This window comes from Ranitomeya variabilis, chromosome 2 (assembly GCF_051348905.1).
Source record: "Ranitomeya variabilis isolate aRanVar5 chromosome 2, aRanVar5.hap1, whole genome shotgun sequence".
Classification (NCBI taxonomy): Eukaryota; Metazoa; Chordata; class Amphibia; order Anura; family Dendrobatidae; genus Ranitomeya; species Ranitomeya variabilis.
Genome location: NC_135233.1, coordinates 79,928,668 through 79,953,060, shown reverse-complemented (window position 1 = coordinate 79,953,060; position 24,393 = coordinate 79,928,668). Strand labels below are relative to the sequence as shown.

Genomic DNA, 24,393 nt, shown 5'->3' with positions numbered 1-24,393 from the left:
GCCCTGAGTCTTATGGATTTATCATTTGCCAAGCGCTGTGGTTTTGTCCTAGAGCCTTTAGAAAATCCTATTCCTCTTAGAGGAATTGATGCTACGCCATTGGCGGAGAATAAACCGCAGTATTGGACACAAGTGACCATGTGCATGTCTCCTGAACATCGGGAGGTGATTCGTTTTCTTGTTTTGCATAAAATGCAGGATTTGGTCGTTCTGGGTCTGCCATGGTTACAGACCCATAATCCAGTTTTGGATTGGAAGGCAATGTCCGTGTCAAGTTGGGGTTGTCAGGGAATTCATTGCGATTCCTCGTCGGTGTCTATTGCTTCTTCTACTCCTTCTGAAGTCCCTGAGTATTTGTTGGACTATCAGGATGTATTCAGTGAGTCCAGGTCCAGTGCCCTTCCTCCTCATAGGGACTGTGACTGCGCTATAGATTTGATTCCTGGTAGTAAATTTCCTAAGGGACGACTATTTAATCTGTCTGTACCTGAGCATGCCGCGATGCGTGCTTATATTAAGGAGTCTTTGGAGAAGGGACATATTCGTCCATCCTCTTCCCCTCTTGGTGTGGGATACACAAATACTCAGGAACCTCTGAAGGAGTAGAAGTAGCAATAGACACCGGCGGAGAATCGCAATGAATTCCCTGACAACCCCAACTCGACACCGACATAGCCTTCCAATCCAAAACAGGATTATGGGTCTGTAACCATGGCAGACCCAACACGACCAAATCATTCATTTTATGCAGAACAAGAAAACGAATCACCTCCCGATGTTCAGGAGTCATGCACATGGTCACTTGTGTCCAATACTGCGGTTTATTTTCCGCCAGTGGCGTAGCATCAATTCCTCTGAGAGGAATAGGAACTTTTAAAGGCTCCAGGACAAAACCACAGCGCTTGGCAAACGACAAGTCCATAAGACTCAGGGCAGCACCTGAATCCACAAATGCCATAACAGGGTAGGAAGACAATGAACAAATTAAAGTCACAGACAAAATAAATTTAGGCTGCAAATTACCAATGGAGACAGGACTGACAACCTTGGTTAGTCGTTTAGAGCATGCTGATATAACATGTGTAGAATCACCACAGTAAAAACACACCCATTCTGTCGTCTATGATTTTGTCGTTCGGTTCTAGTCAGGATTCTATCACATTGCATTGCTGGATCGGGGTTTCTATCACATTGCATTGAAACAGGTGTCTGTTCAGACAACACCGCCAGATGATTAGCGGATTTGCGCTCCCACAAACGCCGATCAATCTGAATAGCCAGCGCCATAGAATCATTCAGACTTGTAGGAATTGTGAAACCCACCATCACATTCTTAATGGCTTCAGAAAGGCCATTTCTGAAATTTGCGGCCAGAGCACATTCATTCCATTGAGTCTCCATAGGTCTTTGTTACGGCGGTACGTGGTGCCTATGGTTCCTGCTGTTGAGCCTCCTGCTCCAGTGTTGGTTGAGGGAGAGTTGGAGTATGTGGTGGAGAAGATCTTGGACTCTCGTCTCTCTAGACGGAGGCTTCAGTATCTGGTCAAATGGAAGGGCTATGGTCAGGAGGACAATTCCTGGGTGGTCGCCTCTGATGTTCATGCGGCCGATTTGGTTCGTGCCTTTCACGCTGCTCATCCTGATCGCCCTGGTGGTCTTGGTGAGGGTTCGGTGACCCCTCCTTAAAGGGGGGGTACTGTTGTGAACTATAGTTCTTGGCTCCCTCTTGTGGTCGTTAGCGGTATGGCACTTGGAGTGTCTTTCCCCAGGTTGGCACCCACCTGGTTCGTTTGGCCTGGGTGTGCCTATATAATCTTCCTGGATACTCAGTATTGTGCCTGGATTCGTTGTTATCAGACCTTTTCTGTTTTCTCCTGTCTCCTGGTCTCCTGATTTTGCAAGATAAGCTAAGTCCTGCTTTCTTATTTCTGTGCATTTGAATTTCCCTTATTTTGTTCCAGCTTTGTTTAAAATGTGATTCCTGATTTTGCTGGAAGCTCAAGGGGGGTTGTTATTCTCCCCCCACACCGTTAGTCGGTGCGGGGGGGGTTCTTGGATATTCAGCGTGGACAGGGCCGGACTGGGACTAAAATTCAGCCCTGGCATTTGAAGTTACACAGGCCCACTTGTCACACGGTGACTGTATAATACCTTTGTACACTTGTAGGCAGGGCCGGTTTTAGGCAAAGTGGGGCCCTAGGCAAAGTTTAAAATGGGGCCCCAAATGCTAACATATTGCACATCACACAGAAGCCTTTCTGTTGTATTTACGTGCGCTGAGTTCAGGCCGCTAAACGAGTTTGATCGACAATACTGAAGTTGTTCAACGCTTGTTTCCCGGCCTCTTTCCACCAGCTGAGGAATAATGATGAGACAGAACGATCACTAATAGATCACCATACAGTATCATGTTTTCAGCAGCACATCTACAGTTTACACTGGCAATGTGCTGCTGACAACAAGGCTTTTTGTTCCAGCAAAAACAATCCGAATATGCAGCATTTTACTTGTTTAGTAAAATACACCCCATAGTCCTCCATATATTATAATGTGCTCCATAGTCCTCCATATAGTATAATACACTCCCTATAGTCCTCCATATATTAAAATACACTGCTCAGTCCTCCACATAGTATAATACACTCCTCATAGTCCTCCATATAGCATAATACAATCCTCATAGTCCTCCATATAGCATAATACAATCCTCATAGTGCTCCATATAGTATAATGCACCGCCACAGTCATCCATGTAGTACAATTCACTTCCCATAGTATAATGCACCCCATAGTTCTTCATATAGTATAACGTATTCCCCATAGTCCTCGATACAGTATAATGCAGCCCACATATAGTATAATGCAGCCACCCCAGAGTATAATGCAGCCACCCCAGAGTATAATGCAGCCACCCCAGAGTATAATGCAGCCACCCCACAGAGTATAATGCAGCCACCCCAGAGTATGTAACCCCCATAGAATATAATACAGCCCACCTCCCCATAATATATAATGTAGCCCCCCATAGAATATAATGCAGCCCCCCATAGTATATAACGCAGCCTCCCCCATAGAATATAATATACCCCCACAATAGTATATAACACAGCCACATAGTACATAACATGGCCTCCCCCATAGAATATAATATACTCCCCATAGTATATAGCAAAGCCCGCATATTATATAGCACAAACCGCATAGTATACAGCACAGCCTGCATACTATAGCACAGCTCGCGTAGTAGATAACACAGCCCACACAGCAGTATTCAGCACAGACCACACAGTAGTATACAGCACAGACCACACAGTAGTATACAGCACAGCCCATGTAGAAGTATACAGCACAGTCCACACAGTAGTATACAGCACAGCCCACAGAGTAATATATACAGCACAGCCCACAAAGTAATATATACAGCACAGCCCACAAAGTAATATATACAGCACAGCCCACAGAGAACTATATACAGCACAGCCCACAGAGAACTATATACAGCACAGCTCACAGAGAACTATATAAAGCACAGCCCAGAGTACTATATACAGCACAGCCCAGAGTACTATATAAAGCACAGCCCAGAGAGTACTATATACAGCACAGCCCAGAGAGTACTATATACAGCACAGCCCAGAGAGTACTATATACAGCACAGCCCACAGAGTACTATATACAGCACAGCCCAGAGTACTATATACAGCACAGCCCACAGAGTACTATACACAGCACAGCCCACAGAGTACTATATACAGCACAGCCCACAGAGTACTATATACAGCACAGCCCACAGAGTACTATATACAGCACAGCCCACAGAGTACTATATACAGCACAGCCCACAGAGAACTATATACAGCACACAGTAGTATACAGCACAGAGCACAGCCCACAGAGAACTATATACAGCCCACAGTAGTATACAGCACAGAGCACAGCCCACAGAGAACTATATACAGCTCACAGCAGTATACAGCACAGAGCACAGCCCACAGAGAGCTATATACAGCCCACAGCAGTATACAGCACAGAGCACAGCCCACATAGAACTATATACAGCCCACAGCAGTATACAGCACAGAGCACAGCCCACAGAGAACTATATACAGCCCACAGCAGTATACAGCACAGAGCACAGCCCAGAGAACTATATACAGCCCACAGCAGTATACAGCACAGAGCACAGCCCACAGAGAACTATATACAGCCCACAGCAGTATACAGCACAGAGCACAGCCCACAGAGAACTATATACAGCCCACAGCAGTATACAGCACAGAGCACAGCCCACAGAGAACTATATACAGCCCACAGCAGTATACAGCACAGAGCACAGCCCACAGAGAACTATATACAGCCCACAGCAGTATACAGCACAGAGCACAGCCCACAGAGAACTATATATAGCACAGAGCACACAGTAGTATACAGCACAGAGCACAGCCCACAGAGAGCTATATACAGCACAGAGCACAGCCCACAGAGAACTATATACAGCCCACAGTAGTATACAGCACAGAGCACAGCCCACAGAGAACTATATACATCCCACAGCAGTATACAGCACAGAGCACAGCCCACAGAGAACTATATACAGCCCACAGCAGTATACAGCACAGAGCACAGCCCACAGAGAACTATATACAGCCCACAGTAGTATACAGCACAGAGCACAGCCCACAGAGAACTATATATAGCACAGAGCACACAGTAGTATACAGCACAGAGCACAGCCCACAGAGAGCTATATACAGCCCACAGCAGTATACAGCACAGAGCACAGCCCACAGAGAACTATATACAGCCCACAGTAGTATACAGCACAGAGCACAGCCCACAGAGAACTATATATAGCACAGAGCACACAGTAGTATACAGCACAGAGCACAGCCCACAGAGAGCTATATACAGCCCACAGCAGTATACAGCACAGAGCACAGCCCACAGAGAACTATATACAGCCCACAGTAGTATACAGCACAGAGCACAGCCCACAGAGAACTATATGCAGCCCACAGCAGTATACAGCGCAGAGCACAGCCCACAGAGAACTATATACAGCCCACAGCAGTATACAGCACAGAGCACAGCCCACAGAGAACTATATATAGCACAGAGCACACAGCAGTATACAGCACAGAGCACAGCCCACAGAGAACTATATACAGCCCACAGCAGTATACAGCACAGAGCACAGCCCACAGAGAACTATATACAGCCCACAGCAGTATACAGCACAGAGCACAGCCCACAGAGAACTATATACAGCCCACAGCAGTATACAGCACAGAGCACAGCCCACAGAGAGCTATATACAGCCCACAGTAGTATACAGCACAGAGCACAGCCCACAGAGAACTATATACAGCCCACAGTAGTATACAGCACAGAGCACAGCCCACAGAGAACTATATACAGCCCACAGCAGTATACAGCACAGAGCACAGCCCACAGAGAACTATATACAGCCCACATCTCTTCTCTTCCTCCCCTCACCTCCTCCGAGAATGGCCCCACAGTCCAGAAAAAAAAAAACTCTCCTCACCTCTCCTCGTGCCCAGCGTTGCTTCCTGGTTCCTGCTCCTGTCTCAGCAGCTGCAGTCTGCCCGGGACACAGCAGGTGCGCGATGATATGACATCATCGCGCACCCGCAGTGTCAGAGGCAGAGCGGGGAATGATGGGAGAGGAGCGTCTGTAGACGCTCTCTCCTCCATCATTGCATTCAACTGTACCGGCGTCTATACGCCGGTATAGTTGAATGCGACGGCGGGGGCGGCGGATTGAGCGGCCCACCACTGGCACCGGCCCTTCTGGCATTTGCCAGAAGTGCCCTATGGCCAGTCCGGCCCTGAGCGTGGATATTTTGTAGGGTTTTTTGCTGACCGTATAAGTCATCTTCCTATTTTCTGCTATTAGTCAGTGGGCCTCTCTTTGCTAAATCTAGTTCATTCTTACGTTTGTCATTTCTTCTTACCTCACCGTTATTATTTGTTGGGGGCTTGTATTATTACTTTGGGGTCTTTTCTCTTGAGGCAAGAGAGGTCTTATTTTCTCTGAAAGGGTTAGTTAGTTCTCCGGCTGGCGCGAGACGTCTAGAACCAACGTAGGTACATTCCCCGGCTGCTGCTAGTTGTTTGTGCTAGGATCAGGTATAAGGTCAGTCAAGTTACCACTTCCCTATAAGATGGTTTTTTGTGTTTGCAGACTTAGCTGGTACTCCTGAGATCCTCTGCCATTAGGATCATAACAGGCTGGCCAATGGGCAGGATGAGGAGGAAACACAGATATAGTCCCAAAGAATAAAGTAGGCTAAATGCAGTTCAAAATTGGTAACAGGACTAAACAGGCGGCATAGCTTTGTTCAGTGGAGGAAAACTGTAATGAGTGGCAGACACAGTTAGTAGGCCCAAGTAATAAAGTGGGCCAAATGAAGTTCAAAATTGGTAACAGGAGTAAACAGGCGGCACTGCTTTGTTCAGTGGAGAACACCAAGCAGCGGCAGACACCATTAGTACGCCCAACCAAACCAGTAGCCCAAATGCAGTTTAATATCTGATATAGGCCGAAAGCCGGAAGATTGAAGCTCAGCTTTGTTCAGGTGAGAAAAGCAAGCAGCCAAAGACCCCGTTAGTAGGCCCAACCAAACAAGTAGCCCAAATGCAGTATATTATCTGATATAGGCCGAAAGCCTGAAGATTGAAGCTTGTCTTTGCTCAGTGAAGGCAGACACCGTTAGTAGGCCCAACCAAACAAGTAGCCCAAATGCAGTGTAATATCTGATATAGGCTGAAAGCCTGAAGATTGAAGCTCATCTTTGCTCAGTAAAGGCAAACAACAAGCAGCGGCAGACACCGTTAGCAGGCCCAACCAAACCAGTAGGCCAAATGCAGTTTAATATCTGATATAGGCCAAAAGCCTGAAGATAGAAGCTCAGCTTTGTAAAGTGGAGGAGAACACCAAGCAGCGGCAGACACCGTTAGTAGGCACAACCAAACCAGTAGCCCAAATGCAGTTTAATATCTGATATAGGCCGAAAGCCTGAAGATTGAAGCTCAGCTTTGTAAAGTGGAGAACACAAAGTGGAGAACACCAAGAAGCGGCAGACACCGTTAGTAGGCCCAACCAAATGAGTAGCCCAAATACAGATTAATATCTGATATAGGCCAAAAGCCTGAAGATAGAAGCTCAGCTTTGTAAAGTGGAGAATACCAAGCAGCGGCAGACACCGTTAGTAGGCCCAACCAAACCAGTAGCCCAAATGCAGTTTAATATCTGATATAGGCCGAAAGCCTGAAGATTGAATCTCAGCTTTGTTCAGTTGAGCAAAGCACGCAGCCGCAGACACCGTTAGTAGGCCCAACCAAACAAGTAGCCCAAATGTAGTGTAATATCTGATATAGGCCGAAAGCCTGACGATTGAAGCTCGTCTTTGCTCAGTGAAGGCAAACAACAAGCAGCGGCAGACACCGTTAGTAGGCCCAACCAAACAAGTAGCCCAAATGCAGTTTAATATCTGATATAGGCCGAAAGCCTGAAGATTGAAGCTTGTCTTTGCTCAGTGAAGGCAGACACCGTTAGTAGGCCCAACCAAACAAGTAGCCCAAATGCAGTGTAATATCTGATATAGGCTGAAAGCCTGAAGATTGAAGCTCATCTTTGCTCAGTGAAGGCAAACAACAAGCAGCGGCAGACCCAACCAAACCAGTAGGCCAAATGCAGTTTAATATCTGATATAGGCCAAAAGCCTGAAGATAGAAGCTCAGCTTTGTAAAGTGGAGGAGAACACCAAGCAGCGGCAGACACCGTTAGTAGGCCCAACCAAACCAGTAGCCCAAATGCAGTTTAATATCTGATATAGGCCGAAAGCCTGAAGATTGAAGCTCAGCTTTGTAAAGTGGAGAACACAAAGTGGAGGAGAACACCAAGAAGCGGCAGACACCGTTAGTAGGCCCAACCAAATGAGTAGCCCAAATACAGTTTAATATCTGATATAGGCCAAAAGCCTGAAGATAGAAGCTCAGCTTTGTAAAGTGGAGAATACCAAGCAGCGGCAGACACCGTTAGTAGGCCCAACCAAACCAGTAGCCCAAATGCAGTTTAATATCTGATATAGGCCGAAAGCCTGAAGATTGAATCTCAGCTTTGTTCAGTTGAGCAAAGCACGCAGCCGCAGACACCGTTAGTAGGCCCAACCAAACAAGTAGCCCAAATGCAGTGTAATATCTGATATAGGCTGAAAGCCTGAAGATTGAAGCTCATCTTTGCTCAGTGAAGGCAAACAACAAGCAGCGGCAGACCCAACCAAACCAGTAGGCCAAATGCAGTTTAATATCTGATATAGGCCAAAAGCCTGAAGATAGAAGCTCAGCTTTGTAAAGTGGAGGAGAACACCAAGCAGCGGCAGACACCGTTAGTAGGCCCAACCAAACCAGTAGCCCAAATGCAGTTTAATATCTGATATAGGCCGAAAGCCTGAAGATTGAAGCTCAGCTTTGTAAAGTGGAGAACACAAAGTGGAGGAGAACACCAAGAAGCGGCAGACACCGTTAGTAGGCCCAACCAAATGAGTAGCCCAAATACAGTTTAATATCTGATATAGGCCAAAAGCCTGAAGATAGAAGCTCAGCTTTGTAAAGTGGAGAATACCAAGCAGCGGCAGACACCGTTAGTAGGCCCAACCAAACCAGTAGCCCAAATGCAGTTTAATATCTGATATAGGCCGAAAGCCTGAAGATTGAATCTCAGCTTTGTTCAGTTGAGCAAAGCACGCAGCCGCAGACACCGTTAGTAGGCCCAACCAAACAAGTAGCCCAAATGTAGTGTAATATCTGATATAGGCCGAAAGCCTGACGATTGAAGCTCGTCTTTGCTCAGTGAAGGCAAACAACAAGCAGCGGCAGACACCGTTAGTAGGCCCAACCAAACCAGTAGGCCAAATGCAGTTTAATATCTAATATAGGCCGAAAGCCTGAAGATAGAAGCTCAGCTTTGTAAAGTGGAGAACACCAAGCAGCGGCAGACACCGTTAGTAGGCCCAACCAAACCAGTAGCACAAATGCAGTTTAATATCTGATATAGGCCAAAAGCCTGAAGATTGAAGCTCAGCTTTGTTCAGTTGAGAAAGGCAAGCAGCCGCAGACACCGTTAGTAGGCCCAACCAAACAAGTAGCCCAAATGCAGTGTAATATCTGATATAGGCCGAAAGCCTGAAGATTAAAGCTCAGCTTTGTAAAGTGGAGGAGAACACCAAGCAGCGGCAGACACCGTTAGTAGGCCCAACCAAACCAGTAGCCCAAATGCAGTTTAATATCTGATATAGGCCAAAAGCCTGAAGATTGAAGCTCAGCTTTGTTCAGTTGAGCAAAGCACGCAGCATTATTACAGGAATGGGTTAGGATGGGGACATTATTACAGGAAGGAGCCAGGATGGGTGATATTATATGAATTGCCAGAATTGGGGACTTTCTTACAGGATGGGGACATTGTACATGAGGGAGCAAAGACGTATGTTTTCACAGGATCTGGAATGCTACAAGAGACCATACATCTGAGAAATATGCAGGTGGGGACCCAGGTCAAAATTTTTTACCGGGACACATCAGCCTCTACATAAGCAACTGGATAGATCTCTATATTGTCCATTATATCTATTATACTGTATATTAATATGGCATCATCCCTGCTACATAATTTTGCCAAAATAAAAGTCCTATATTTTTAATCGTCTTGCCAAGTCCTACAGTCCAATAGAATACATAATACAGTCAGAGATTTCTCTGCTGCAGATTGAGCAGAGCTCAGTTTTTGAGCTATGTATAACCCCGCCACAGCTTTGTGTTTACAATGTATATTGACAGAAAGCGGCTAAACAGTGCTGGAGGCCTGGCTGGACTAGGCGGAGCAAGACCAGTTGTCCTGTGGTGATAACCAATTACTGGTAAAACAGTGATTCTATTGAAACAGTCCAGTAATTGACACATCGCTATAATAAAGGTCTATGCTTCTACATTATGGTTGTCTCAGATAATATGGCAAAAGCCTGGTGACAGATTCCCTTTATAGGACTGCTTCGATAATAATGGCATTGTGTATTACAGACAAGTTATTGAATATATATAATATACATATTCTTTCTTCTTTTTCAGTGGATGGTATTGTTCCTCCAAACATCCCTTGGAATAAATACATAATTTATGTTGTAATTCCCATCACCAGTTACCTCCTTGGAATATTCATTGGTGTCATCTGTAACATCATATGTAGGTGAGTATTGTAAAGGATGATTTATATTGTACATGGGAGTCTGTAAAAAAAATTACATCTTTATTACTGATGAGAGGCTCTGACAAAATTCTGCCAAATCATTCAGATTTTATTTAGAGATTCGATTCACAGCAAAATTATTCTTCACAAGGGGGGCGCGGCCTGGGATTGAACGAGGACGGACGTGCTCTGCAAGAGCTCCCGATCCCAGTCACATGTTAATGCCTCAAAATAAGGATTCTCGGGTGAAAATTGTTTAGGACCCCCGACTCGGTACCAGTGTCCCTCTGTGGCAGCTCCAACAGCCTTCATACCGGCTGGGAGACGGAAACGCTGAGATGCCGACACGCACGGGGACTTGGCGGGCCCGCAACTTAGACCCGAGACGCCGGAGTCGCTCCTATCACCTCTCACCCCTTGGCTCGGTCGGCTGCTGGGGCTGCTTCGGGTGCCCGGAGAGAGCAGCGAGGGAGACCAGAGGGCCGCCCGGAGAGCCGCGCGGCGGCCGAGCGGCTGCGCCGGACCTGTGACCCGCGACACAAGGTACCTGCTCGTGGCTCACGGATGGTGGGGGCCCGGGACCTGGCGGGGGCTGGACGAGTCTGACGGGGGCTCCCATGTTTCCCGGTGGGCTGAGAGAAGCGGAGCGGTGGACGGGCGGTAGGCATGGCCCCGCCCACCTCGATACCCACACGCGGCCAGTGCCATCATGCCGACAGTCTTAGCTCGCAGCTCCCGGACGCTGCGTAGAGGAAGGACCCACCTCCCTGCTCGCCTCTCTCCTCTGGCTCGGTTCCCTGAAATGGCGGGAGACGTTGTGAGCGTTCCATGGTGAGGACCATCACTGCACCCCCATTCCTGAACTGCTCCCCGCTGCCTTGGTTTGCATTTTAAACTATAAAAGGCAGGCGCTGCCCACCTTAGACGCTGTCCACCTTTGACTGCAGTCTGATTACAGCCTATAAGGTGATATTTAAAGGCAATACTACAAATAGCCCCTGTGTGTTTGGCATATTCTACTGGAATACCTTTACATAATGGTCTGTCTTTGGAGATTCTGGATCAAAACACACGCCACAAACATGCTATCATAAACTACATTCCTGGGCGCGAGTGGCGATATAAGAAGCTTCCATTTTGCATCACATAAATTTATAATGGTGGAAACAGGAAAGGTACGCCCCAAGAGCTTAACATCAACCCTTTATCAAGGCAAACACGGGGAAATGGAGAAAATTCTTAAACATAAGGCAACGGCTAGAGCCACTCCAAAAAACCCTCATTCAAGCATTGCAACAGATCATATGGCTGACTAAACCGATTCGAGCGATGAGGCCTCAGGCAGTGACGTTCCTCAAGCTGACTCTGGAAAAATGCATAGATCCTTCCTCAAAAGGTCTCTGGCTCAGGCTATGAAGCCTCTAATTGCTGAACTAGCAGGTATGAGGGCTGACCTCTCACACATAGGTAACAGAGTCGAATCTCTGGAGGCTTCACAGGCTTCGCTTATTAACCATTCAAACAATATGTAGGACCACCTGGACTACCACACAATGCAACTAAATAATGCTGCGCTTGCTTTGGAAGACCAGGAGAACCGGAGCCGTAGGAAGAATATCAGGATCAAAGGTCTACCTGAAAGTGTCTCCCAAGAGATTCTGGAAAAAGCTACCAGAGAAATATTTGCTCTGCTCCTGCCAAGGGATAAAAGCGACCAGATCATTATTGAAAGAGTCCACAGATCGCTCAGACCTAAGCCAAAATCCTCTGACCCACCGAGAGATGTTATCTGTGGTTTGCTGAGCTATCTGGACACTTCTGCCATCCTGGCGGCCTCCAGAGATAACAAATCGCTCACATATGAAAACTCCCCCATTCAACTGTACCAAGACCTTGCACCGTCGACCCTGATGAAATGCAGAATTCTAAAATCACTACTAGATACGTTACGCTCGAAAAAAAATTCTTTACAAATGGCTCTTTCCTTTTGGTTTAGCCATACATGGTGGGGGCAAACAAGTGGTCGTCAGGTGCCCGGAAGATCTCCCCAAAGTCTGGGATACTTTCAACTTGACCGAAATAGAAGTCCCTTCTTGGCACCCCCTGGATATGGATCCACGTGCCCCTTATCCATGGAAAGCTATTGCTGGAGATCAGGGAGAATGGACTCCAGTTAAAAGTCTTGCGTCGCCCAGACAGGGAAGATCTAGTGTTAAGAAGAAACCCCCTCCATGAACAGCATCCCGGGTCTTGCGATGAAAGATCTCTATCGCCGTTGCCTTCCTTAATGCATAGATAGCCTTCACTGTTTATCAGTTGTTGTGTAACAGATGCAGTTTTTCTAATGTTAGATTGCCACTCGCGCGTCGGAGTGTGTCCACCCTATCTGCTATGGGAGGTACTCCCAGCCCCCGCTTCTGCGGCAGATAGGTAGTATACTTGTATATATGTTCACCTTTTTTCCCATTGTTTTTGTTGTTTTTCTGGTTCACTGAGATGTTTGATTGGTTCAGTCCACAGACTCAGGTGTCTCTTCCTGCACACTGTTATAGTTATGACTACAATTAATCCATCCGCCACTATAGTGGTTTCTTCATTTAATGATAAAGGTCTGCGTTCCCCAAACAAAAGAGGTCAAATTCTGAGATTTTTAAACTCTAAAAAAGCTAGCATTGTCTTCCTACAGGAAACTCACTTCAAAAAAGGAAGGGTTCCTGACATGTCCCGATCTCAATTCCCATCTGGATACCATAGCACGGGTTCCTCAGCTTCCAGAGGAGTGAGTATAGTTATAAAAAGAAATGTTTCCTTTGAACTAATAGACTCTTTGACTGATGCTGATGGGAGATTTGCAATGATTAAAGGCCTTTTGGCCAACACCAAAATAACGCTGTGCAACTTATACGCCCCCAATACAAATCAAGTGGGTTGGCTATGCAAAACTTTAAATATCCTAAAACTATTTGCAGAGGGTGTCGTGGTGGTAGGTGGAGATCTCAATGTTCCTCTTAACCCGTTCCTTGACACTTCGTCTGGAAAGACATCTGTTCCTCTTAACCCGTTCCTTGACACTTCGTCTGGAAAGACATCTATCTCTCAAAAAGCCCTGAGACGGCTCCAACTTTCCCTACAATCTTTAAATTTATTAGATCCATGGAGGACCTTGTATCCCGCCACCAAGGATTAACATTTTATTCGCCCCCACACAATACCTATCATAGAATTGACTACCTCCTTACCCAAGCGCCTTGTCTCCACCTCATAAATTCAGCAACAATTGACAACATACTTTTGTCAGACCATGCACCTATTTTCCTGGAGATGAGCATCGCGTCTCTCCCTAGGACTACGAAATCTTGGACCCTAAATGAGACCCTGCTAGATTCTAGCCTGCACATTTCTAGGTTAACAGACACTCTCGAGAATTTTTTCCAGGATAAAACATGCTCAGGTCCTCCACCCCCCATGGTGTGGGAAGCCCATAAGGTTGTTACGAGAGGGGAGCTCATCTCCCTTGGGTCTTTTGTCAAAAAAGAAAGAACAAAGCAAACTTTATCTCTCTTACACCAAATCAATACATTTGAGAAGATACACAAAAAATCACGTAGCGATAATATCCAAACCGAGCTGGTAAAATTACATCAATCCCTAAAAAACCTCCTAAACATACAATCGGCTAAAATTTACATGAGATGCAAACAGAAGTTTTACCTCCATGGTAATAGAGGCAGTAAACTCATGACTTCCCTACTTAGGAAACGTAATGAGAAGAGGTTCGTAAACCAGATTAAAGCTGCAAATAAATCCTCTAAATACGATACTGCCGATATTGCTGAGGTATTCAGATCCTTCTATGAAGACCTATACAATCTACCCAACCCCATAAACATAAAAGAACCCTCAGAGACCTCTAGTAAAATAAACGAATTTTTGACACCCCTTAAACTTCCCACGGTTCTCTTAAACGATTCCCTAACGTTAATAGCTCCTATCTCTCCCAAAGAAATATCAGAGACTTTGGCAACAATCGCTAATGGGAAAGCTCCAGGGCCAGATGGCCTTCCTATCATCTACTATAAAAAGTTTCTTAAACGCTTATTGCCTCACCTGACTCTGCTCTTTAATTCGTATCTGGAGGGCCAACTCTTGCCCAAACAATCCTTGGAGGCTTTTATATCAGTTATCCCGAAGGAGGGAAAGGACCTCACCTCCTGTGCTAGCTACAGACCAATATCCTTGCCTAACGCAGACACAAAACTGTGGGCCAAAATTTTGGCAAACAGACTAAGTACCATTTTACCCAAGCTTATCCATTCTGACCAAGTTGGGTTTGTGAGGGGACGGGAGGGTAAGGATAACTCGGTCAAAATTATCCAATCCATTACATTTGCTCAGAACAGGGGGATCCCCCTGACCCTCCTCTCTACGGATGTGTGAGTTAGAGGTACATGGAACAGGTGATGCTCAAGTTTGGCTATCCTCCTCAATTTGTCCATGCGTTTTTTTCCCTTTACTCCCAGCCTACGGCAAGAGTGAGAATAAACGGCACCCTTTCAAATAGTTTCGACATAAATAACGGCACTAGACAGGGGTGCCCATTGTCTCCTTCTCTGTTTGTCTTGGTTATTGAAACACTCTTACAGAGAATTAGACAGGAACCCTCTATAATGGAATAAAGGGTAGGCCCTCTAGAATTAAAAACGTTAGCATTCGCTGATGATCTACTCTTCTTGATTACTAACCCTTTCCATGCGTTCCCGGCCATACTAGATATCTTTCAACAGTTGGGACAGATATCCAATTTTAAAATCAATACCTCAAAATCCGAAGCCTTGAACATCTCCCTCCCTCACTCCCAACTAACTGCCCTGCGCTCCCTCACCCCACTTTCATGGGCCTCTAGCTCCATAAAATATTTGGGAACCATGATAACGAGAGACCCTAATAATCTCTTTCAAGCTAACTATAATACACTCCTTAAAAAAGTTGAAAGTTTGACGAAGGCCTATAACCTACCTACGCTCTCTTGGATGGGACGTATAAATATTTTTAAAGCATATATAATGCCGATAATCCTATATACATTTTGCATGATCCCCATTAATGTTCCGCAGACCTTTTTCAGGTATCTAAAATCTATAATTTCGAAATTCATCTGGAACAAAAAACCAGCCAGACTGCCATATAAATTCCTCTCCCACCCATGCTCATCAGGCGGTCTGGGTGCCCCAGATCTCACCCTATATTTCAAAGCTGTACATCATTGTAGATGGCTAAAAATAGTGTCAAGTGTTGGTAATGGGGACCCAAATAGCACTGATTTAGCATTACTGGGTTCTGAAGGTATTCCCTACCTTTGGTCACTAGCCAGAACCCCTTCTCACCTTAGACTTGATGAGGTGACCTTAACTACTCTCCGAATCAAACGTCTAGCGAACAACGAGCTTCCCGCAGACACCTTCCCCTCTATACTAGCACCCATTTGCACCATCCCTTTCCTTCTTAACCCCGATTTTCGAGACCCATATGGGCTCTGGTCCTCTCTGCCGAAGGAATCTTTAAATAGTTACTATAATAACGAAATTCTTCAGGGTGGAACCTGGCCTACAACTTCACTTAACCGCCCAAACAATTTTCTTCAGACACAACATATTAAAAGAACTCTCAACCAATTTAGACGAAAGTTCCCAACCAAGCCGAACTTGTCCTGGATAGACATTTTAGCTAAAGCTCCTCACCCAAAAATTAAGAATATCTCCCACATTTATTGGCAACTTACTACCCCATCGGAGAAATCAAAACCCTCCATTATTCACTCTTAGGAATTGGAACTTAATATTAACCTCACAGAAACTCAAAGAGCTAAAATCCTGACGCATGCAAGAGGCTTCTCCAGATGCATCCTACTTCAGGAAAATTCTTACAAAATATTAACTAGGTGGCATCTAACCCCAGCTAAACCACACCATTTAGGGCTCGCAGATTCCAATCTATGCTGGCGATGCCATAATTCTTTGGGACATCACACGCACATATTCTGGGACTGCTTAAAATTAAAACAATATTGGAAGGATATAAATAACACTCTCCGGAAACTACAAATAATTAAAACCAACCTTCAAGCAATGAAAGTTTTACTTTCTTGCTCAAACCAAAATTTTAGACCCAAAAAACACCGCCTCCTCCTTCTAATGATTTGTGCTGCCAAGTATCTAATTACTCTTCATTGGAAGGACGAGTCCCCCCCCCACTTGGACAGAGTGGTCCTCCAAGGTTAACTAAATTTCTCGTCTGGCGGAGCTCTCTAGCTGGGAGACAGGCAAACATGATTTATATATTTTTATATATTAAGACATGGACCCCTTGGAGAAATTTGCTAAACCTTTGACCTATTAGCCGTTGTATTCTTTTACTGTGTTTCATCTGGAACGTTTGATATAGAATAGATTTCGCCTTTTTCCGCCGCACACTGATCGGATTGTATCTTTTACTTTGTTTTACTATTCCATTATTACTCTCTGGAACCAGATAGCTGTTGTTGTCTTCTTCTTCCCATTCTTCTTCCCCTACCAATCTTTCCCTCCCCCCCCCATACCCTCCTACTGCCTCCCTATCCCTCCTTCTCTTCCCTAAAGGTACCGTCACACTAAGCGACGCTGCAGCGATAGCGACAACGATGCCGATCGCTGCAGCGTCGCTGTTTGGTCGCTGGAGAGCTGTCACACAGACCGCTCTCCAGCGACCAACGATGCCGAGGTCCCCGGGTAACCAGGGTAAACATCGGGTTGCTAAGCGCAGGGCCGCGCTTAGTAACCCGATGTTTACCCTGGTTACCAGCGTAAAATGTAAAAAAACCAAACAGTACATACTTACATTCGCGTCCCTCGGCGTCCGCTTCCTGCACTGACTGAGCGCCGGCCCTAACAGCAGAGCGGTGACGTCACCGCTGTGCTGTACTTTCACTTTCACTTTACGGCGCTCAGTCAGTGTGGGAAGCGGACGCCGGGGGAAGCAAAGGTGAGTATGTACTGTTAGTTTTTTTTACATTTTACACTGGTAACCAGGGTAAACATCGGGTTACTAAGTGCGGCCCTGCGCTTAGTAACCCGATGTTTACCCTGGTTACCAGTGTAAAACATCGCTGGTATCGTTGCTTTTGGTGTCAAACACGACGATACACGCCGGTCTGACGACCAAATAATGAACTTTGTTCAACGACCAGCGATATCACAGCAGGATCCAGATCGCTGCTGCCTGTCAAACTAAACGATATCGCTAGCCAGGACGCTCAACGTCACGGATCGCTAGTGATATCGTTTAGTGTGACGGTACCTTAAGTCTTAAAATGGAAAGTTTTTGATGGTCTAGCCATTTATTCACCTGACTTGTATTGTTTACCTGTACTTTTGACTCTGAATGTCACTAAATTAAGAATATAAAAAAAAAAAATTATTCTTCACAAATTGATTGTTCCCTATCATGCTCTGGGTTCTCCCCAGTCCCAGATCATAATAAATTGCATCAAATACTTATATTCCTGACTGTAAGGCTGTGTGCACACGTAGCGTTTTTATCGCGGTTTTCTCGCGGTTTTTTGCTATAAAAACGCTATAAAACCGCGAAAAAAACGCTAACATTAAGCATCCTATCAATTATAATGGAAACCGCAAATTATGTGCACATACTGAGTATTTTTCCGCAGCGGAAAAGATTCGCGGTAAAATACGCAGCATGTTCATTAATTTGCGGAATCGCGGCGATTCCGTGCCCATAGACTTGTATTGTACCGCTTGAATTCCGCAAATCTATAAAAAATTTGCGGAATTCAAGCAGATTTGCGGAGGTACACAGTGCGGCCTACCGGAAGTCACATGGCCATCCCATCATGCCAGGAGCATCCCATAATCCAGGAAGATAATATCCGTCTTCCTGGATGATGGCTGCCAGCATGGACTGGTATGACCGGATGGCGCTGGATGTGCCTTTCATGATTAGTGTGGTAAGTGTCTATGTGTGTGTTTTGTGTGTGTTCGTGTGTGTGGTGTATGTGTGTTGTCAGACATAGGCCGATGAGACTACTACTACTCCCATCGGCCTATGTCTATTCCCTATAGTAGCAGCAGGCTCAGGTCGATGGGAGCAGTATTTCCCATCGAACTGTTCCTGCGTGCAAAAAAACACTTTTTTTTATATCCACGATGCCCCCCCCCTCCCTATAAACTTTCATTGGTGGCCAGTGGCCCGTATTAACCCCCCACCCACCCCTATAAAGTTTCATTGGTGGCCAGTGGCCCGTATTAACCCCCCCACCACACCCCTATAAACATTCATTGGTGGCCAGTGGTTACCTGTGAAATAAAATATACATACCTGTCCCCGCCGATCGCCACCTCAAATAAATAAAAAAATAAAAAACCCATACTCACCTATACGCCCAATTCCACGAATCCCTCGTCAGAAAAAATAGTAAAAAAACAAACCACAACATATACCTACCCTCCGCAGCATCCAAATAAACGAGTGTCCCACGATGATCTACAGTTTAGAGAAGCCACATAACATGCGGCTGCTCTAAACCGCGGCCGCCGATACAATGAACGGGATCGTAAAGCGATCCCGTTCATTGTATACCGAGTTCTCCCGAAGGCAGCTCGTTTGGTGGTCACTGCGGCTGCGTGGAGTCACCGGCTGACCGGAGATGAACATCTCCGGTCAGCCAGAATAGTTAACCCTTTGCCATCAAAGAAAAAAATTGTCAAAAACCTGTTGTGATTAATTAAAATACTTTTTCCAGATTGTGTGTGTGTTTTTTAACCCTTTACTATTATTGGATTAATAATGGATAGGTGTCATAATTGACGCCTATCCATTATTAATTTGGCTTAATGTCACCTTACAATAGTAAGGTGACATTAACCCTTCATTACCCCATATCCCACCGCTACACGGGAATGGGAAGAGAGTGGCCAAGTGCCAGAATAGGCGCATCTTCCAGATGTGCCTTTTCTGGGGTGGCTGGGGGCAGATGTTTTTAGCCACGGGGGGGCCAATAACCATGGACCCTCTCCTGGCTATTAATATCTGCCCTCAGTCACTGGCTTTACTACTCTGGCGGAGAAAATTGCGCGGGAGCCCACGCCATTTTTTTCTGCCATTTAACCCTTAATTTGCCTTTAACCCTTAAAATTTAATAGCTACAGGCAATTAAAGGGTTAATGGCGGAAAAAAATGGCGTGGGCTCCCGCGCAATTTTTTCCGCCAGAGTAGTAAAGCCAGTGACCGAGGGCAGATATTAATAGCCTGGAGAGGGTCCACGGTTTTTGTCCCCCCCCGGCTAAAAACACCTGCCCCCAGCCACCCCAGAATAGTCACATCTGGAAGATGCGCCTATTCTGGCACTTGGCCACTCTCTTCCCATTCCCGTGTAGCGGTGGGATATGGGGTAATGAAGGGTTAATGCCACCTTGCTATTGTAAGGTGACATTAAGCCAGATTAATAATGGAGAGGCGTCAATAAGACGCCTATCCATTATTAATCCAATTTTAGTAAAGGGTTAAAAAATACACACACACATTATGTAAAATTATTTTAATGAAATAAAAACGAAGGTTGTTGTAATAATTTATTGAACCCTCAATCCATCTGAAGACCCTCGCCCTGTGACAAAGAAAAATAATAAACCAACAATATCCTTACCCTCCGCAGATCTGTTACGTCCAACGATGTAAATCCATCTGAAGGGGTTAAAATATTTTGCAGCCACGAGCTTTGCTAATGCAGTGATGCTCATGGCTGCAAAAACCCCGGAGAATGTAGGTAAAGTTGGTCAATGACCTATATTTACCTGCATTTGTGGTGAGGCGCCCTCTGCTGGCTGTTTCTAGATCGTGGGAACTTTCCTAGAAAGCTCCCAGGCTCAAGTTCATAAGAGGGCGCCCTCTGCTGGTTGTCCTCATATGAACTCGAGCCTGGGAGCTTTCTATGAAAGTTCCCACGATCTAGAAACAGCCAGCAGAGGGCGCCTCACCACAAATGCAGGTAAATATAGGTCATTGACCAACTTTACCTACATTCTCCGGGGTTTTTGCAGCCATGAGCATCACTGCATTAGCAAAGCTCGTGGCTGCAAAATATTTTAACCCCTTCAGATGGATTTACATCGTTGGACGTAACAGATCTGCGGAGGGTAAGGATATGGTTGGTTTATTATGTTTTTTTTCTTACAGAACAAGGGTCTTCAGTGACTGGATTGGGCGTAGAATAAAATACTCCAACAACCTTTGTTTTTATTTCATTAAAATAATGTAAAATAATTTGTTTGTGTTTTCATTAACCCTTTACTAAAATTGAATTAATAATGGATAGGCGTCTTATTGACGCCTCTCCATTATTAATCTGGCTTAATGTCAACTTACAATAGCAAGGTGGCATTAACCCTTCACTACCCCATATCCCACCGCTACACGGGAATGGGAAGAGAGTGGCCAAGTGCCAGAATAGGCGAATCTTCCAGATTTGCCTTTTCTGGGGTGGCTGGGGGCAGATGTTTTTAGCCAGGGGGGGCCAATAACCGTGGACCCTCTCCAGGCTATAAATATCTGCCCTCAGTCACTGGCTTTACTACTCTGGCGGAGAAAATTGTGCGGGAGCCCACGCCATTTTTTTCCGGCATTAACCCTTTCATTTAGTAGATAGACAGCACAAATATTGCACATACACACTACTAACAATATTAGTGTGGAATATGCCAAAAAATGGGGATATGAGATGGTTTACTGTATGTAACCATGTCACATATCATGTCGGGTCTAGGAAGGAGATAACAAAAGTCGGGAATTGAATTACCGGCTTTTAAGCTAACTACCGCTGTATGAAATATATATATATATATATATATATATATATATATATATATATATATATATATATATATGTGTCTCACTAACATATATATATATATATATAAATAGATATATATATATATATATTTATATATATATATAGAGAGAGAGAGAGAGAGAGTGTATATGTTTTTATTATTTTTGGAGCACATGGATCCATTGTATGTCCGTATGTCGGTTTTGCAAGCCTGCGAGAAAATCTCGCAGTACGGATGCCATACGGATGACATACGTAGGATGCCATGCGCTAAATATGCTGACACACCCTGCCTACGGAGGAGATATGGACCAATATTTTGGGGAATTGTCACCGATTTACGGCCGTAAAATACGGACCGTATTGTCTTATGCCGAGTGTGACGCCGGCATATACTGCGTGTACAATGTTTTGTACTGCGTGGCCTGTATTCACACATCGGGTATTCTACAAAATGTCGTGGACTGTACTACATATTATGTGGCTGCTATATACAGAAATACATATGTATAATAACTGCTGCGTTTGAATGGTGACACCATTTAGTGTACAGATTTTTTTATATTTCTTATCAAAATAATAATTTTATCAAATGTAGTGACTGGTTCTCTATCAAAATTGTAGGTAGAAAAACACCCGGAGGTCTGGGACCGTGCGAGTGAGGAGTGCAAAGCCTCCGCTTCTAAACGTGATGCCTGGCCAGCCATTGTAACAGAAATTTATCCGCAGTGGCCTCATCTACCAAAAGCGTGCCAAAAACTTATTTGTAAGTATGTTAAATTCGTGTTATTTTTATTACGTATGTACTATATAATTGTCTATTTGTGTCACTTCCCTCTTTCTGTCTGTCCTTCTGTCTGTCACGGATATTCATTGTTTGGGGGTTTTGTCTTTCATGTAATCCAAGTGGCTGGTTTGTTGTGGCAAAAAGCACACAAACATTGCCACAACCAATGTGCGACGGGCTAATACTGGCGTCAATATGGCCGCTCTTTCCTCAACCCAGGTAAATTCCCGTTCCATACTCCCCTCTAGTCATGCCTCACACAGGGTTAATGACATCGTTAACAAAGCGAGGTGTTACGCACCCTGGTTATACACCTAACCCTGTTTGACAATGTTTTTACTATAGATTCTGCATATGCAGCATCAATAGTACAAAGATTGAAAGTAAAAAATAATGAAAATAACGTTATTCTCACCCTCCGACCTCCCGCCCTGTCCTTGGCAGTGCAAGCGGCAAGTTCGATGCAGCAGTACCTGTCGTGTCAGCGGTCTCTGCGAAATCACTGCACAACCTGATCAGAAATCCCCTCTGTCCAGTGCCACTTGGGATTGGTGAAACTTGTGGACATACGTGGCTGGGCAATATAGTACTTGTCCTGTGCAATATACTACGTGTTCAGGCATATTCTGTAGTAGCCGATGCGTTAGAACTGGGCCACCATCTATTTCCTTACTAATTTTTATAAATTGTTCAATTTCAGTGGAAGATGTGAAAAAACGTTGGAGATCTGTGACCGACAGACTGATGAAGGCACAGAAGGTAGAAAGTGGCAGCTCGCCCTCAAAAAAGAGGGTGCCGTTTGCAGACCAGCTGCAATTCATTTTAACAAGCAGAAATTTGCGGCGGTAAGTTATATATATATATATATATATATATATATATATTTATTGGAATTTTCCACGTTTCACAGTACTCTTGTATTGACAAAGTCTTTTTTTATTCCTTGTACAGAACTGAAGGCAATGTAAGGGCCGAAACCCCACCGGTCCAGGAAGACAACAGCCTGGAGCTGGGTGATGGAGAGGAGGTGGAGGACTATCCTATTTGCTCCTCACCAAATCCAAACTTGCCTAGGCAGTCATCCTCCATGCATGCTGCAGTTATGTCCCCCACCTGTACTGTGGCAAGTTCCTCCTCTGTGGTGGATGCGGCGGTGTTGTCTTCCGCTGTTGTTGCTGCCTCTTCCGCTGCGTCCAGCTCCTTTGTTGGGGGTTCAAGGCCCACTGGGTTGGGGTCTGGTTCTGCCCGTCCTGTGCCAATGGTTAGGGCAGCACCCAAAAAGGGGAAAAAAAAGGATGGTTCGGCTAGTGCCATTGAAGCACTCACAAGTCGAACCCTCAATATAATAGACCATTCATCTCCACAAGATGACATGGATAAATTTGGATCTGTGGTAGCTAGGCGCCTACGGTCCATGACATGGGACAGGCAGAGCCTGTGCATGACAGCAGTTAATGCAATTCTAATGTCTGCTGCTGTCCCATCACCAATCCCCCCACCACAAGACGTAGTTGTGGGAATTATGAAAGCATTTACTATCCCAAGTGGGCCGCCACCACCACCACCAGCAGCTGCTTCTCAACGGTTTTTCCATGCAGCACACAGGCCCGACGCTGCTGAAGCCTATAATTCAAGCCACTGTCCAACTCGTCAAAGTTCTGGGCAGAATGTTTCCCAAAACACGAGTATTTTGTCGCAAGATATGTTTCCGGGGTATGGGTACCAGCCAGAGTACCAGCAATTTTGATGATTTAGTTCCTAAACCCCCCTGTCCTGTTGACAGGTTGTTCACAAATCCATTGTTGATGCACTTTTGTCCTGTTGACAGGTTTTGATAGCGTCCATTCTTGATGGACTGTTTTGGACAATGTTTGTCCTTGTTTTCTACAAGCTACGTCTGTTACCGACGTAACATTTTTATGTGTAGTACACATATTTTGTTTGGGAAAAAAATAATACATATATTTTTGGGAAATATGTGTGTCCGGAGAAAGGTGAATTTGTTTGGATTTCTGTCCCCAACCCAACTGTTCTGTTGACAGGTTGTTCACAAATCCATTGTTGATGCACTATTTTGTCCTGTTGACAGGTTGTTATATTGTCCATTTTTGATGGACTGTTCTGGACAATGTTTGTCCTTGTGTTATAATACCAACGTCATTTAAAGACGTTTTGTTTTTATGTGTAGTACACAGTGTTATTTATGAATAAAAACTAAATTTGTATTTGCAAAAATGTCTGGTAATTTCTTATTCTAAAAAAAAGTTATTTCAATTTGCAGATTATAAACTGTGAGTAATGGGATAATAACTGTCAGTGACTAAAGAGTAAGTTGCGGACACAAGGTTTGATTTTTCAAACAAAATTCTTATTTATTAATTCCTTTTGTTTTTTAAATGATAAAGATCAAAAGGACATTGAATGCATGGGGTTAGCCATCCAATCTGCTCAGCTGTACTGATG

General features: G+C 44.9%; 1 protein-coding gene across 1 annotated transcript; it reads left to right on the top strand.

Annotated features, from left to right (window-relative positions):
- Positions 1-12,954: 12,954 nt before the first annotated feature.
- Positions 12,955-24,160, top strand: LOC143809115 (uncharacterized). Its single transcript, XM_077292271.1, has 4 exons — positions 12,955-13,043; positions 21,768-21,909; positions 22,631-22,775; positions 22,882-24,160. Exons 1-4 carry the CDS (start codon positions 12,984-12,986, stop codon positions 23,675-23,677), a joined length of 1,143 nt encoding a protein of 380 aa, XP_077148386.1. The 5' UTR covers positions 12,955-12,983; the 3' UTR covers positions 23,678-24,160.
- The last annotated feature ends 233 nt before the right edge of the window (positions 24,161-24,393 follow it).